The sequence below is a fragment of the Centroberyx gerrardi genome, chromosome 6 (genome assembly GCF_048128805.1).
Source record: "Centroberyx gerrardi isolate f3 chromosome 6, fCenGer3.hap1.cur.20231027, whole genome shotgun sequence".
Lineage (NCBI taxonomy): Eukaryota > Metazoa > Chordata > Actinopteri > Beryciformes > Berycidae > Centroberyx > Centroberyx gerrardi.
The window spans coordinates 30,512,876-30,529,836 of NC_136002.1; the positions used below are offsets into that span (position 1 = coordinate 30,512,876).

The 16,961-nt window shown below is 43.2% G+C and overlaps 1 protein-coding gene across 1 annotated transcript in view; it reads right to left on the bottom strand.

The window, feature by feature from the left end:
• Positions 1 to 12,697: 12,697 nt before the first annotated feature.
• The window catches only part of pak1 (p21 protein (Cdc42/Rac)-activated kinase 1), a 30,820-nt gene continuing 26,556 nt past the window's right edge, over positions 12,698 to 16,961 (bottom strand). Inside the window, 4 exon segments of the mRNA XM_071898911.2 lie at positions 12,698 to 12,965; positions 14,745 to 14,882; positions 15,474 to 15,670; positions 16,539 to 16,638. Of these exon segments, the coding sequence (XP_071755012.2) occupies positions 12,879 to 12,965; positions 14,745 to 14,882; positions 15,474 to 15,670; positions 16,539 to 16,638 (522 nt within the window). The 3' untranslated portion in view covers positions 12,698 to 12,878.

A 16,961-nucleotide genomic window follows, 5' to 3' on the forward strand; every position in this document is an offset into this window, starting at 1 on the left:
ATGCTTAGTAATAATAAAGACCAATGAGAACCAATTGAGCTAATTGCCCTTTCAAAGCCCCCCCCCCCATTACTTATGTTGTAGGGAGCTGAAGATGACATCATTTCCCCCTTGGTTGACTTTAACCCTTGTCAGTATATGGGATGCTACTTCATATAAGCAATCTAAAAACCATAGGGCTTTGATTTTGAAATATGTTGTAGTAAGCATCAACACAACTTCATTTCACAAAAGTCCATTCAGTATTATTTACATGAACGACAAAATTAGTTACCGAACTACACTACCCAGCAGGCTTTTAGCTAGCTTGAATGTTCTGTCTCCTACTAGCTAGCTAGCTAGCTGCAGCTTCACAGGCGACAGTGAGAAAGTCTTCAGTTCACCATGAGCCTGAACTCAGACTTTAGCGAAGTTCTAAACTGCATCTCAGCAGGTGAAAACCTGCCATGAGCGACAGCATCTACTCCCTACTGAGGTGGATCTATCAACAGTTGGTGCACTCTATTGTCGTTCTCCATTGTTACAAAGTCTTTAAGTTTCTACGCCTTAAAATAACAGAAATGTGCAAAATCATCTAAAAGCGTATACTGCGTAGTGAGAGGTGAATCTCAACACCATTCATTGCTTTAGCTTGAAGACAGACGCGTTAGCAACACAGCCGCTAGTCAACCAGGGGAAGGCTTCAGCTTCAGCCGACACTTCTGCTTCGGCTCCCTATACTTTATATGAAATACAGCGCAAACTTGTATTACAATTAATAAACCACTCGCAGCCGAGCTTGTCGCTAACATTGAATCATATTGGTTTGACACAGCGTGTGTTTGAGGGGTGTGTGAAGGATTTAAGGATTTAAGGAGGATTATTGACATAGACAGACTGTCCACTTTACTGTCCAGACGGAGATGGGAGGGGAGGGGGGGGGGGGTTCCTAGATTGCTAGAGTTACAAGTAACCAATATTACATAAGTGTACAAACAGCATAACAGATGTCCCCATGTGTCCCCAGTGATCATGAAGTGTTAGGTAATGTAATACAAACAAACGACGAAGCTACGATTTTATCAAAAAAAATCATAATCTTGCCAAAAGGAGAGGTTTATGTGGATTTTCTCTCACATATTAAAAGCAAAAAAATGAATTTAACGTATTTATTTGGGATGCGTGGCAGCCTCGGGGGTTAAAGTGGGAGTGTGGCAAGAAGGTTGCAGGTTAAAATCCCCAGACCTGCGGGGGGAAACGTGGGCAGGGGAACGAGGAACGAGTTTTTAAGCTTATTTTATTTGTGCATTCAATTTAAACCGCTCCAGATAACGTCGGCTAAATGCCTGAATATGTAATGCAACGCCAACATGGGCTTAAAGAGCGAGTCGGTGGGAGGGAAGCGACGGAGGTTAGATGAAGGGATTTGGAGATAAAAGAAGATGAGAGGATGAGAGGATAAAGGGGTACGGACAGAGGGAAAGAGGATAAGGAAAGGGTGAGAGTAGATGGAGAGGAGGAATAACAGTAAATGATCTGTGAGAGGCTGGCAGGCAGAGAGCTGCACTCCATATGGTATATATAGAAAGAGCGCTGTCGTTCAGAGTAATAGGCACTTGTTGAGGGTCGGAGAAGAGGAATCATGGAGAAAGTAGGAGGATAATAAACAGATAACGGTGTCGGAGAAGTAGAAGTAGAATATATGGAATCAGCCGTGTCCATTCCAATTATCAATAGCGGTTTAGGCTATTGCTAAAGCTGCACCAGGCGAGATTATTATGTAAAAATACACCAGTCTTATCAGCCTGAATCACTGTCAATCAATGTGGCTGCAACAGAGAAGAGCAAGTGACAAATCAAAAGCCTGAGAGCAAAATACAAAACTGTCTCCTAAACAGCAGCGAGCGCTCAGTCCAGAGAAACCATCAACCACCAACGATGGCTGAACCTCTTCTCGTCCTCCAGACACTAAAGAAGAAGACAGTTAGCTCAGAGGAGTGTGCAGTTTACTGATGGCACGTTACATGATTTCTGGGTAAAAACACCTTGCTCTACACACTCTTTAGCCACTGGAAAGCTAGCTAGAGTATGTGTAGCCTCCAATCATAAAAAGTTTAGCTTAGTTTAGTTTAGTTACACTGCCATACATCACCGTATCAGAACCGTCCATATAAACCAATAGATGATGAACCCAGTTTTCCCATCATGCGAAGACAGGAATTTCATTTTCAGAGGTTTAGGGGAGTTGTGTGAAAAATTTTGCAAAGATGTAAAATTTTCACAATACAACTTGTTCTGACTGACTGAACGATTCTCAAAAAATGAACAAATGTCTTAAGATGACTCTTAACTTCCATACTAACCCATAATGTGCCTAACATTCATGCCAGCAGTCAATATGAGAGAATGGGTGTTATTTAAAAAAAAATAAAAATAAAAAAAATAAAAAAAAAGATGGATATCTAATTTTGGAACAAAACTCTTCACTTGGAAACTGCCACAATACACCAGGAAGAGTCTGCTGAAATGCCTTGTAATGTTCTGGGTGCCTGTTGCGGGCTGAGGGGTGCGTTCACAGCCGGCGGGCCCGAGCTCACTCAGACGAAACAATCCGCAACATTACGCAACCAGGACCGAAGCCGCTGCGGGGGCCGTTAGGGGCTTAAGGTTTAACACCGATACGCACGCTGCAATCCAGACCCGCATCCACCGTAAAAAAAAAAAATCACTCCCTATTAGCCTATGTGGATGAAAGAGGAGCTTAGGAAGCCGGCAAACAGTAATTACCACTTTTAATTAGAACGAGAAAGAAAAAAAATTAATCGGAGGGATCTAATTTCACAGGCAGAGGAGCGGCGGGAGGGAAGGAAGGAGTTGGGGGGGGGGAGGAGGCTGCGGGCCGTCACACCCAGACAGACGGATTAAGGCCTATTGCTGCCCCAGACTTGGAGAAAAAAAAACAGTATTTTACATAATTGACTTACAGAGAAGCTTTAGAATTTGGGGAGTATGAGGAAGGTTATAAATTAAAAAAAAATAAAAAACGTATTATTTAATATTGAGAGTGGAGAGAGGAGAGGTGGGGGTCATCCGGCCCACTTGGGTCGCAACACTCTGGCTTCACAAGTCAGGACAAATGCTGCCTTCAAGTCGCTCTTGGAAGGTCGTACTTACGAGTTCGAAAGTTGTAAATACGAGTTTGGTCTTGGTGAAATAACACCAAAATGGATGCTGCATGTCTTCTTGTTGCTCCTCTATTATCGGCAAAGCAATGAGGCAGACCAGCAAACATCATCTACTATCAAACTACTGCAAAACAACGCAAAATAAAAACGTTAATCTCTTATCGTCTACAACAGCCAGAACGTCCGTTGATTCTGAATTGATGAATTTGACCGCTGAAGCCCCGAAACGTCCCAACTCAGAAAGTCCCCTTCTGTTTTTCTTTATACTTTTAATGTGTCTAGAAGGTTACATTATTTAGCTGTAGCTTGGGTGTCCTGATATCATGATGACAACACCATTTTTTTTTTCATTTTCTCCTGTCTTTTGCCTTTCTTGTACTTATTTGTTATGTGAGTTTCTGTCTATATTTCGACTTCCCTACTAGTAATTACGAGTTTGCCGGGTCGTTCATGTGCGCTCATCTTGTAATTAAGATATCTCCAACATGACTTGAAGGCAGCCAAAGGAACAGGTAACATGTATGGGTCATAGCTGGAGAAAACATGAGAGGGGAAATAGAAAGAAGACTGATAAAGAACAAAACGGGACGAGCAGCAGTTGATCTGAGGGGTGAATGACAGCAGCAGAGGGTCACAGGTCTGAGTCCTGCAGCAGCTCTGTGTCCCGTCACTGAGCCCCTCAGCACCGGCTCTCTCACTGGAAGTCGCTCTCAGATGCCCTAAATGTAAATGTGACAGAGGGCGTCATTATTATTAGCTTAAAATATATTCCACATTCACCCTTGTTAAGACAAAATGCAATGCAGGCTCCTTGTTAACTGGAGAATGTAGGTCGGACGTGAGCTTGGCAAAAAGCAGCATTTTTACATAATTGACTTACAAAATAGGTTGGAAGCACAGCCAGAAAATACTGAAACTGAAGAAAGGAGTGATTGGATTCTGGTCCACTGAATCCAACTGGCAGAATCACCGAACGTCACCGAAGTCTGGACAAAGGTTGAGCTAAAATTAAAACATTTGGAGCGTTCAGCTTGGCTAAATTGCACGCTGTCTTTCAAACAACAGATTTAAATCAGGGTCTGGCCGACTTGGCAGGGTCAGCTTGGTCTTCAGCTCAGAACAAAGACATCGAGTCTGGGTCAAGAGTATTGGCTAACCGTACGTTCACACTGTGAGCGACACAGTCAACAACACCGGGAATCCATTCATTTCCTACAGAGCCGAGCGACCGGGGAAACTCAGCTGACGTGTCAACAAGCTGCCAGCTGAGAGAAGCTGGCCACAGCTGAACGTTTCGCAGTCGTCAGATTTCGGTGCTTCCTTGTTTCCCTGTTGATGTGATTTAGTTTCGTAAACAACAGTTCTGCCTGGCAAGAGCAAAATGGGCCAGAAGTTCATGATTCGAGTCATTCAAAGCTTCCCAGTTCTCGACAACTTTTATTTGAAAGACTGCAGGAATAAATGTCTCAAAAACAACGCTTGGGGAATGGTTGTATCCATCGTTGGGGTCAGTAATACGCTCTAAAGTAATTTTATTGATTTTTTTTCTGTTTGTTTCAATTAATGCTACCTAATTAGCGCTTGCCAGCTAGCTATGTCAACTTGTTAAAACAACGTAACGTTATAACACCAGAGCAGCAAAAATACATGATTTGACTGCTCAAAACTTTGCGGCTGCAGACCATTAAATAGATATGAAGGATGAGAAGTGACAATATTAAGGAGAACCAAGACATCAAATGCCTGACTGACGTCTTCGATCTGACTAAACCTCTGCCAGACGCCTCCAAGAATTTACACTGACTTTCAGTGGAGACACAGACGGCAGGTTATGTCACGCAGGGTGTCACGTGTTCAGGTAGGCATCAGGCAGACCTCAGGCAGGCGTAGCATTCATGCGGCGTCTACGGCAACATCACGAATAGATGCAGCCGGTGCCTCAGGCCCCGCCCACAGTCAGTCAGTCAGAATAGACCCATCAACTAAGTCGCTCACAGTGTGAACGCACTATAAGTTACATACAACAACAGCTCGGGTTTGACTTCAGTCCCGATCCACTTGGCAGAGTCTTAGTGGTCGTCAGCTCAGGACAAAGGTCTAGGTTTAGTTGAGTAACACCATTCGGTATAACAAGCTGTTCTTCATGCGCTGCAGGTTTGAATCCAGTCCTGGTCCACTTGGCAGAGTCTGGCCTTCAGATCTGGGTTAGGAGAAACAGCCGACACCCTGCAAGCGAAACCCTCTTTCATTAGAACAATAAAGCGGTCTGTTTGTGCTTTAGCTTGGCATGAATAGACAGATCAGCCTATTGTTTACAGTAGAGCCGGCTGTTGTAAGCCCACAACACGCTACATGGAAGTGATGACATAATGACATGTGACTGAGGTCATGAGCAGGATCCAAACCCACGACATCATCAGTACGTGACGTGGGTCTTTCTGCGCTGAGCCAGAAAACACTCCCGTTAAATACCATGCAGCAGGCTCTGAATAATGAAACAAGTAGATGTGTGCTTTTTTTTCTGTTTTACATTAAGTGTTTTTGTGTTCATTTTAGTTTAATTGATTTCATGTGTCGTTATTTTAACCCTGTCTGCAAACTAAATTTCTCTTACGTGAGAAATGAAAATGAAAATGAAATGAGATGGATGGATATTCAGTACGAGACATTAGTTCAGAGTAAAGTTATGGCAGCAGGGTGGTAAGACAAAATAAAAGTTTAATGATCCCCATGGGGGAATTGGGTCGTTCAACAGCAAATACTTACAGAATACAGCAGTGAAAAACAGAATATAAACAGAAATAGGAAATGGGGGTTATATAAGCACATGCAACTGACAATTCCAACACTTCTTAAGCATAATATCTGAATGGGAAGTATGGGGAAAGAGGAGTATGGGTGGGTGTAGTGTGTAGGAAGACTGGCAAAGCATCCGCCGTGCTGAAGTGTCCTTGAGCAAGACACTGTATCCCCCCCTGACCTCTGACCTCTGACCCAGTGCTTGAAGCAAACACTCTTGCATTGAAACATGTAGAAAAACTTCTTTCTCCTTTGGCTCGGCAGAAAAAGAGTGACATATGACATGACGTCATGAGTGGGACTCAAACAAAATCTCATGTACATGGTGTGTTTGTGTGTGTGTGTTTGTGTGCGTGTGTGTGTGTGTTAGCCCACTGATCCCAAAGCAAATCCGTACAACACCACGCAGTAAACAACCTGTACATGAAACAATCAGCCTTTCATTCAAACAATAAAACAGTCTGTTGTCCTTAAGCTGGACATGAAAAGACAGAAATAGATTGAGCTTTGAGCAGATTAAGCCAGCGGTCAGAAAACTGCTTACTATAACATGCCTGTTGTAGTTAAATGAACAGGATTACGTGACAAAGGCCGCACACGGGATTCAAACACACGGCACTGCAAGCATGCAGCATGTGTCTTAGTCTGCAGTCAGAAAATAAAGTCAGAACTCAGAATTCTGACTTTAATCTCAGAACTCAAATTAATTTTTCACATACGGCCCTAAATCTCTTCCGTAGAATTGAACCCTGATCGTCGGCATTGAAGGCATCCACTTACTTTCCACTGCGCTACTTCAATGTGAAACTACTTCCCGTTTATAGTCGTGTCTCCTTCATGTAACCGTTTCGTGGTGGGAAAACTGAATTTTAACGCTTTACGTGCCACCAACACGTAATTTAGTGTTAGCGAGTTGTGTTTATTTCACGTATTTGTGTGAGATCAGGTTGGATTAAGATGTCTCCATGGTGCAACTAAACAAAGCTTTAGTGTCAAACCACATTCAATGCAAGATTTAGTGTTGACTTTACACCCTAACTTACAATCCAATATTGGCTGCTAGGTAGTCAGCGTGAGCAGCGATAGCAACCACAGCTGAACAAAGAAAAGAGCGCCGGCCTACAGAAACTCAAACTGCATCAACAGAGAAGGAAAAAGATCTTCAACATGTTGGACTGTTTGTAGCATGCTAGCTGATATTGTTCGTAGTATGATTGCTGTGGCTTATATCAGTGGACTGTTAGTAGTGTTTGCTAAATTGTTAGCATATTGGATTTTTTGTACCATGCTAGTCACATGACCAGACCTCACAGTCCCGCCCACACTGTTTGATTGACAGGTGATCTTTAGGAAGTTTAGTGCAGAAACAACGCAGCAATGAGCGCTGAGCAACAAAGATGGAGGAGGATCAGGCCTGCCTCTTTCATTTGTGTACCCTCAATCGTTATGTAAGAGCTGGTGTCATTTTATTCCAATAACTGATCTCTCTCTCTCTCTCTCTCTCTCTCTCTCTCTGTCACTCTCCACTACATATTGTCCAGTGCAGCAGAAGTACCAAGAGTATAATCTTTCAACAAAATTGCTATTGTTAATATTGCTTATGTAAGATCCGAGCTCGGGTTCTCGGAAATGCGAACTTTGCTTATCAAACACGACTCCCCCTCTTCCTCCTCCTCCCCTCCTCCCCCTCCTCCCCTCTGCCTCGCTCTCCTCCTCTTCTCCCTAAACGAAAGCTGATGTCCTGCTCTGATATGTTTTTCCCGCTATTATTAGTGAAGCTTATGTACTGGAGAGTTTAAGCTGGATAGAAAAAAAATTGTTTTCAAACTCTCCGTCCTTCTGTTCCCCACCTCCTTCTTTTCATGCTCCTCCTCCCTCTGCTCCTTTTCTCATTCCTCGTTTATCTCCTCCTACCTTTTCTCCCCCTTTTTTCGTCTCTCTTCTTCTCTGTCCTCTTTCCTCTCCTCATCCCCTCTTTTCCTCTCTTACCTCCTCCCCCCCTTTTGTCTCCTCCCCATCTCCCTTTAATCTGATATATTGAAGTTTAAGAAAAAAGCTACATTAGCACCTTTAAGATAAATATTAACATAGTTATTGCCAACTACACTAAAGTTGCATTTTCAAATATATCCATCTTTTGTGGTCCCAACTCTTAGAAGGAACTAAAAAACATGGAAGCAGGAGGGTGAATTACAATATGAGTCACCATGACTAAATATTGAAAATGAAAAGTAAAAAAAGTTTATTTTATACTTGAGAGAGTTTGGCATGGTGGATTATGGGTAAAATATTGAGGCTAGGTACCGCTGGGAGTTTTTCAGTGCCAATACCTTCTCTAAACCTTCAAATAAAATTCGACTTTTTTTTTATACTTCTTTGTTGCATGATATATTGAACAGGCATGATGCCAGTGAAGGAAGCCAAAAGTATGTACTGTATCTTCTCTCTATCCAACCTGAATAAAGTTAAAGCCAATTAAACATTCAATATTGATCAGTCCCGCCCACAGCAGCTTTGATGGAGAATAATAAAAAAAAAGCAGACCGCGTTGTCAGTTTTTGTACAGTTTTATTCGTTTCATTTTTAAGAGTCGTTCAAATAATCAAAATGACTTACAAACAGATAAATTATGGCTCTGATACACAGGGGAGTGAAGACTTCATCTGACAGGAGCTGTCTCGTCCTGGACTGAACCGGGTCCCTCCCCTCCCCTCCTCTAAAGCACTAGTCACTTCCTGGATTGCGCCAAAGGTCTGTGAAATTACTCAGGTTAAGACAACGATGACGTAATATTTTCACCTCTCCCTCCCAGATCTTTTTGCTTTTATAGTGGAATTTGAACCGCTTTCCTTTCATTTTGTCAGGGAGGAAGAGGCGATAATGTTACGCTCTCTTGTTTAGTTGTCACTCCTCCAACATGGCGGCGTGCCCGACTGGTTCTCAGCAACATTCCCCGACAGCCTTCCAGACCAGGCTCATGTCAGCCCATGGGTCGCTTACTTCCGAAAAACTGGGACTCAACCCGAGAACCTGCAGACCTCGGACTGTACCAAGTCTAAATCCCCCTAAAGACGCTAAGATAACTGTGTACCGCTTGCTGAGATCACGTGGTCTGTTGAGACCGTTCATACAGTAACCAGATTATTTTTACCAAAGTCGTTCGTAGTATTCCACTGGGACCGCGGTCGAGCAGCGTTTGTAAGTCTTGCCTTGCGTTCACACTGCGAGCAACATGATCAACAAGTCACCGAACAGACAAACAAACGTTTTCGCGGTCATCGGCCGTCAACAGCCGCTCACATTTCCGCACTTTTACCTGCCGATGTGATTTCGTTTCATGAATAATAATAATTCGGACTGACAAATGCAAAATGGAGAAGTAGATTCCAGCCATTCAAAGCTTCCTAGTTCTCTACAACTTTTATATGAAAGTTTTTTTGAAAGTTTTTTTCTGTTTATTTTTGATTACTGCTACCTAATTAATTTGCCAGCTAGCTATGTTAAAACCATGTAACACTATGAAAGGCAAAACCAGAGCACCAAAAAAATACACGGTCTGCCTGTTCAAAAGTTTGTAGCTGCAGTTCACTACAGAGATGCAGTGGGAGCCTCTGGCCCCGCCCACAATTGGTCAGAATAGAATGACACATCAACCAATCAGCTCGCAGTGTGAACACCATGTGAGTGTTTGTTTTCATCTCCTTGGAGTGCCAGATGGGTGGGGCTTAGCTGTTCGGCCCAGGTCTGGTTCCCATCTCGATACATAAACAGGTTTTCATGATCGGACGACCGCCGCAACCAACGGTCAGCGAAGATGACCCCATCAAAATACCATGAACTGGTAAAAATAATATTTTACCAAGGTTAAAGGATAACTTTAAAGGACAATTCCTGTTATTTTCATGTGATAGACAGTTCTTGGGTGTGAGAATAGTCTGACTTCATGGTAAAATGATCTACAATAGTTGTTTCATAGTGAACAGGCGTGGTTTGGTGGTTCCTGTATTGACTGATATCTACTGACAGTTAGTAGAGCTAAACCACATGCTGAGATCAGCTGGTTTTCAGACTATTCTCCCACCAAAGAGCGATCTCATGAAAAAAACACAGAATAGTCCTTTAAGTCCAGCTGTGTGCTGGGAGTCAGACCAAGATACACAGGCAACAATTTAAGTCGCTGACAGACGGCTACTTAGATATTTTTCATGAATTTAAGAGCGTTCATTGACCATATTCAACCCAATAAAAAGGAATTGTTCAGATTTCTAACCAGGAAACTGACTTAATATTCCCATGATGCATCTAAAATCCCTCTCCCTGTCCACAGCAATATTGCCCATCTCCGTTGCCTCAAAATATTGCCGGTGTATCATTGCCTTTAGACTGGTACTAAAGTAGTCTTGCACCTGTGAAACAGTTTAAGGCCAGAGGTACATTGACACTACATAAAAAAAATAACAAAAAAAACGGAAAGAAATCAGAGTGACTGGTTTGAATACATGTTTTGGATGTTTTGGATGCTTGGTGTATTTACATTGCAGGCTTGTAGCTGATGCTTTTATCCAGAGGGAAAAACTGCTGATGGAAACCTTGGCTGTTGCAGGAGTCGAACCTGTGGCGTCTCTGTTACGGGGCGGTTTGACACCCAGAGGTTGTAACGCAGCTGAAGAACAGGGAAAACGAGTGAAAAATGCCTCTCAAGTCTACTGAAAAATCGCATTCACTCTTTCTGTAATGTTCACTTGTCGTCCCTTAACTTCAGCAGCGAAATCCAAAACACATACTCAAATCATAATAATCAAAAACAGAGAGAGAACTGATTTCTGACATTGGTATTCCAAAATCCATTATAAAAACAGAAGGAGTCGCTAAACAAAGTCTGAAACAGATTGTTCTGACTGATGCTGTACTTCTTTTTTTGTTTGTTTCTCCACATAAAATGTACATCGTATGTTCAGAGGGGTTGTGGGGATCTGATAGTCCTCCAGGCATTATTTTTCTTCTTCTTCTTCTTCTTCTTCTTCATCAGAAAATAGGATTGAGATATGATCTTTCCTACCGTTATCGTACACAAGCATCCTTCATGTATCGTCACTATACGTTTCAGCATTATCACAATTCATATTTTGTTTTTTTTTATCTTAAACGTACCATATAAAAAAAAAAAAGGTTGGTTGACATGCGCATTCTCTCCCTCACAGTCTCAGCGTCAAGCCCGCAGACAGTGAAGTCCCAGAGCCGGGGATGGAGCGAGGTTGGCAGGTTGCATTGTGGGTAAACACCGAGGCTGGGTACCGTTGGGAGTTTTTCAGTACGAGTACCTTCTCTAAATCTTCAATTATGATTACAGATTGTAAAATTACACTTTTTTGATACTTTCTTTGTCACAGTACAGTTCAATGTGTAACCATTTCAATCTGTGACATTCTGTCCCTGCCGTCTGATTCCTTCAGACCGCGCTGAACTGATTTTTCGACTTTAAAGGAGAACACCGGTGTCATTTAGAGTAACGGCCCATTTACTTCTTACATTTGACATTTAACAAATGAAGGCTTCACGTTTACTGAGGGATTCTCTCGCTGTGTGGAAGTTGTTTTTCATACTAGACGAGAATGAACGGCAGCAAATGGCTTCTTCTGAAGGAGGAAAACAAGCGCTGATATCTGCAACTATGCTGCAGAAACGAGAGAGGAAGCTGGACCGCTAGCACAAACTTTAAAAAACACCAGTATTATCCTTTACTGATCAATTGATCAATTGACTTTTTGATACTACTTTCTCTTCTCCATGGCCTACAGATTATTGAGGTCTTGCCAACAACAGGTGAGATGACCAACACTTCCTGCTGTAGAGTCACCAGTTCCTTAGCGACGGCCCTGTAGGAGGAGCATGGAGCCAACATGGCTGCCTGCCAGTGAAAACCTCCCACGTCCAAACTCGGTCCATCCACGGCTCCGGGTGTGCCAGTGTTTCCTCATTATAATTAATATTATTCATATTCTACAACTCACAGCTCACACTGCAGACAGGACAAAGTACCAAACCTCACCAGCTCTTTGTCAAAAACTACCGTAGGTAACGCTACAATCAACTTAATGAACATCCCAAACCCGACGCCCCACCTCCCCCACCACGAGAAACACACTCACACACACACACACACACACACACAAACTTAATTTTAAAAAAAGAATCGATAAAACGAAAATCGCCGAATGCACTTTCAGAACGAAGATGAAGATAACAGTCAGTCAGACAGACAGGTAAAATACTCCGACCCAAACCCAAAGAAAAATACCAACAAGCTGGCCCCCCTAAAACACACACACACACACACACACGCACGCACACACACACACAAACACACACAGTCTGCAGCAGAGAGAGTTGGTTGGCTGATGTGGTCCGGGGCTTTCACAGACAGGAGGAAAACAAACCAAAAAAAAAAACTGCCATGAGTCTTTGGGCTCTCTCCTCCAATCCGGTTCGTCGTACCGACCGGAGGACCATGACATCACTTCATCGCCGAACGATGATGTCATTCATTTGGCCCCTTCTTCCTCTCCAAACAAACCAGCGGAGTGTTGAAAAAGAGGCTTGGGTGGGGTAACGGTTTCCGTTTCTACCCCATGTCTCCCTGGTGGGGGGTGGGGGGGGGGTGGGTTAGGGTCAGGGGTGTGGGGGTGGAAGGGGGGTGGGGTGGGGGGTCAAGCTTGGGTTCAAAGGTCGCAGGGTCAAGGGGGAGTTGGTGTGATTTATAAGAGAGAGAGCGAGAGATGCTGCAGGTATTGGATTGGTCTTGTAACTCCACCAGGAGCCATCGCCACCCCAACAAAAAAACAGAAAGGAGGAGGGAGAGAGAGAGAGATAGATAGATAGATGGATAGACAGATAGATAGTAGAGTGCAAGGCTAGCTAGCGGTTGTTCTTGGCGGCTTCCTTGGCGGCCAGGATGAGAGGAGTCAGACTGGAGAGAGGCTTTGCCACCTTCAGAAACTGATGCTGAGGGAGAGAGAGAGAGAGAGAGAGAGAGAGAGAGAGAGAGAGAGAGGGAAAGGGGAGAGAGAGAGGTAAAGAAGGAAGGGAAAAGAGGGGTGAGAGAGGGAAGGAAGGAGGGGAAACAGAAGAGAGGAGAGAAAGAGAGGGAGGAAAAGAGTGAGGGAAAAAAGGAGGGGGAGAGGGCGATAGGGGAAGGAGAGAGGGCAGGAGGGAGGGAGAGAGGACGACAGGGTGGGTGGGAGAGAGAGAAAGAAGGTGGAGGAAAGGGAGGGAGGAGAGTGAAAGGAGGGAGGAGAGATGATAGGAGAGGAAGAGAGGAGGGAGAGAGTGAAGGGAGGATGGGTGAGGCAGGGAGAAAAGGAAAGGGGAAGAGAATGGGTGGAGGGGGAGAAAAGAGAGAAACAGACAGGAATTTCAGTATATAGTTAAATCAATTATCAATTAAGAATCAATTAGGTTTCCACTGCATGAATAACATCTGTAACACCTAAACCTTGGGTGATGCTTGAAATTAGTTTCATCTTTTGACTTTTATGTCACGCAGGAATCAAATGATCGAAAGAAAGACTTGATTTCTGACTTTGAAATCTTCATCGAAAAATCTTCTTTTATTTAATAATCTCAATTTTGGCTTGAGTTTAAAATCATCTAATTTGTATGAAAGAGACTTTTAAAACATGGCAGCAAATCAGATTCTCATGTCCTCTGTCCTTATATAACCCTGGATACAGTCTCACACACACCAACATTAAACTCAATTACTTCAGAGAATGCCGACTCCCTCTTCCCCCATCCTCCCTCACCACACCCACACACACACACACATACACACACCATTAAATTCAATTACTCCCTTAACAGTCCTCCCACTGAAGCATCTCAGTTCCAGCCCTGACTCATCTCACAGTTACACAACTCACTTTTCTGTCTGTTTGTCTGTCTGTCTCCCACCCAAACACACACACACACACACACACACACACCTATCCATCTCTCTGCCTACTTGTCTGTCTGTCTGTCTGTCCAGCTATCTGCTTGCCAGTCTACACTCTCAACAAAAAATGGTTCTTTAAGCTTGTAGAAATAAAGAACCCTTTTAAAAGAGTTCGGTATAGAGATTAAATCAAATAGTTCTACATAGGGCCTTTACAGTGCTATAAAGAACATTTTAAAGCTGCACTAGGTACGATTTTCATGCAAATAGATACACCCATCTTCAGGTTAAATCATAAATCGGGGCTGCAACAGAGAAGAGCGTCCCATCATGACTAATTGAGATGCCGTAGTTTGCCCAAATTCAATTCTGGTGTCGGGTATGTATACTGGCGGGAAAAGCATCTCTAATAGCCACTAAAAAAAGATAAATGTAGGTCTGAGGAGTTCACAGCTTACTGATTTCTGGGTAATGAAGTCTTTCAAACTTTGAAAAAATTCAAACAGTTCTGCTGCCACTTGCAGCTTTAAGACGGCACAAAACGCTCCAAATCAGCAGTGTTAAAAGCAATTTTTTAAGCATCACTCTGGGTTTTTTATTCTGATTTGCCCATTTTTATTTGAGTCATTATGGTTCTATTTAGACCCAAAGAACCACTGAAGAACCATGCTGTTTCTGGGTATAGTTCTCTTGCTAGTTTATACACCTGTCTGTCTGCATGAACATCCGTCTTTCTGCCTGTCTGTTTCTGTCTCAATTTGTTATTTAGTATGTGCAGTGTACGAAGAGGAGAATGCTTTTCTAAACACACACACACACACACACACACACACACACACTCTGTGTACCTGCAGCAGCTCTTTCGCCGACCCTCTCTTCTCCACGTCCATCTCCAGGCATCGGTTCAGGAAGTCTCTGAATATCGTCGACAGTTTCTCGGGGTTCTGGAGCTCCGGCGTCCCGTTGGTTGCTATGAGATACAGCGCCTAGGCAACGCACCGCAGCAACCGGTTAGTCGACGTCATGTGATGTGACACGAACACGTCGTGTGCTTCCAAAACTAAAGTGAATTTTAAGCTTATTTTTTAAATATTGCAACAAATAAAAAAGCAAATTATGTGAATTTCCATCAGCTGGGTTGAAACGGATAAATAGGTTTTGTGAATCAGAGCAACGTCAGGAAAAAAAAAAAAACATCCACAAGATAAATGCAAAGTCTTTCAAGAACTGATTAGTATTGTTCTTTAGTGTCAGCTAATATTTCATGCTGTCTGCAGATGAAAACAATATTCTAACTCATCAACTAATGTGCATACAGCCATGATGATGATGATGCTATCAGTATTTATTTGACAAATGCGTTTCCATCGTTATTTATCTTATCATTTTCTACGTCTCCGTCTCAAAACCTGTGTAAAACCTGTTCTTGGCAATATTGAGGTCATTTAACAGTTCAACACATTCACATAATAACAGACATAGCTACTGTCTCTCTCTGACAGTAAAAGGAAAACACACCCACACTCTCACCACACACACACACACACACACACACACACACACACACACACGCTCACCCTGAGTGGGTTTTCGTTCAGGTACGGCGGCTCCCCCTCCACCATCTCTATAGCCATGATGCCCAGGGACCAGATGTCCACTTTGGGGCCGTACGCCTTGCGGGTCACGACCTCCGGAGCCATCCAGTACGGCGTCCCGACCATGGTGCTGCGCTTACTCTGCTCTGGAGTGATCTGGGCACAGAACCCGAAGTCAGCTGGAGGAGGAGAGAGAGGAGAGAGAGAGAGGAGGAGAGAGAGAGGAGAAGAGAGGAGGAGAGAGAGAGAGGAGAGGAAGGAATTAGTCGACTTGTTTTACAACTTTTAAATCATCGCTCTCTTTGATTCTCCACCAAACTTGAGAAAATCAGCACTAATTTCCCATGGAGTTGTGAAATTTGACCTAGTATTTGAATGGGGTTTCTGAACTTACTCAGCACATTTATGACCTTAGAAACTTTAAGATAAGATAAGATAAGATAAGATAAGATAAGATAAGATAAGATAAGATGAGATAAGATAAGATGGCACTTTATTGATCTCTTTGGGAAAATTCGGATGTCCCAGCAGCAATTGGCAGAACAATGGCAAGGCAGTACAGGAAAGGTAACAAGTGAATAAAAATAGTACAGGAAAGATATAAGGCAATATAAATAAATATAAAACTATGAAGATAAAAATATAAAACTATTAAAAGTCTCAAGTGTTTAAGTGGTGTTGGGCATTAAGTCCATTAAGTTCAGTTTAAATGCAACCTTATAAAAGTTTAAATTAAATTAAATAACGTTAAAAAAATGAAATGAAATTTCCACACAAAAACAATGATTTAGACTGAAGATGAATCTAAATATTTCTTCTGTGGACACCTTGTCCTCAGTAGTTGGATAGAGTTATAAACTGGTAAAAACAGAGTCCTGGCTCCCCCTGCTGGTCAACAGGAGCAACTACAACAACAATCCTATATCAGAACTGCTGCTGCTGTTCTGCAGACAGAACAACAAACCGACTCGCCCTCCCAGTGTAAGAAAAAAAAACCCCAAACAAACAGAATGAGATGTTAAAGGTTGAAAGCGTCTGTTGACTGACTGAGTTTGACGGAGCCGTCCATGCCCAGCAGGATGTTGTCACTCTTGATGTCTCGATGGATGACCTGGTTGGAGTGGAGGAACTCTAACGCCTGCAGACACTGGGGAGAGAGAGAGAGAGAGAGAGAGAGAGAGAGAGAGAGAGGGAGAGAGAGAGAGGGAGGGAGAGAGAGAGAGAGAGGGAGGGAGAGAGAGAGAGAGAGAGAGGGAGAGAGAGAGAGATGGAGAGAGACAGAGAGAGAGAGAGAGGGGAGAGAGAGAGAGAGACAGAGAGAGAGGGAGAGAGGGAGAGAGAGAGAGAGACAGAGAGAGATGGAGAGAGAGAGAGAGAGACAGAGAGAGAGAGAGAGGGAGAGAGAGACAGAGAGATGGAGAGAGACAGAGAGAGAGAGAGAGAGATGGAGAGAGAGAGACAGAGAGATGG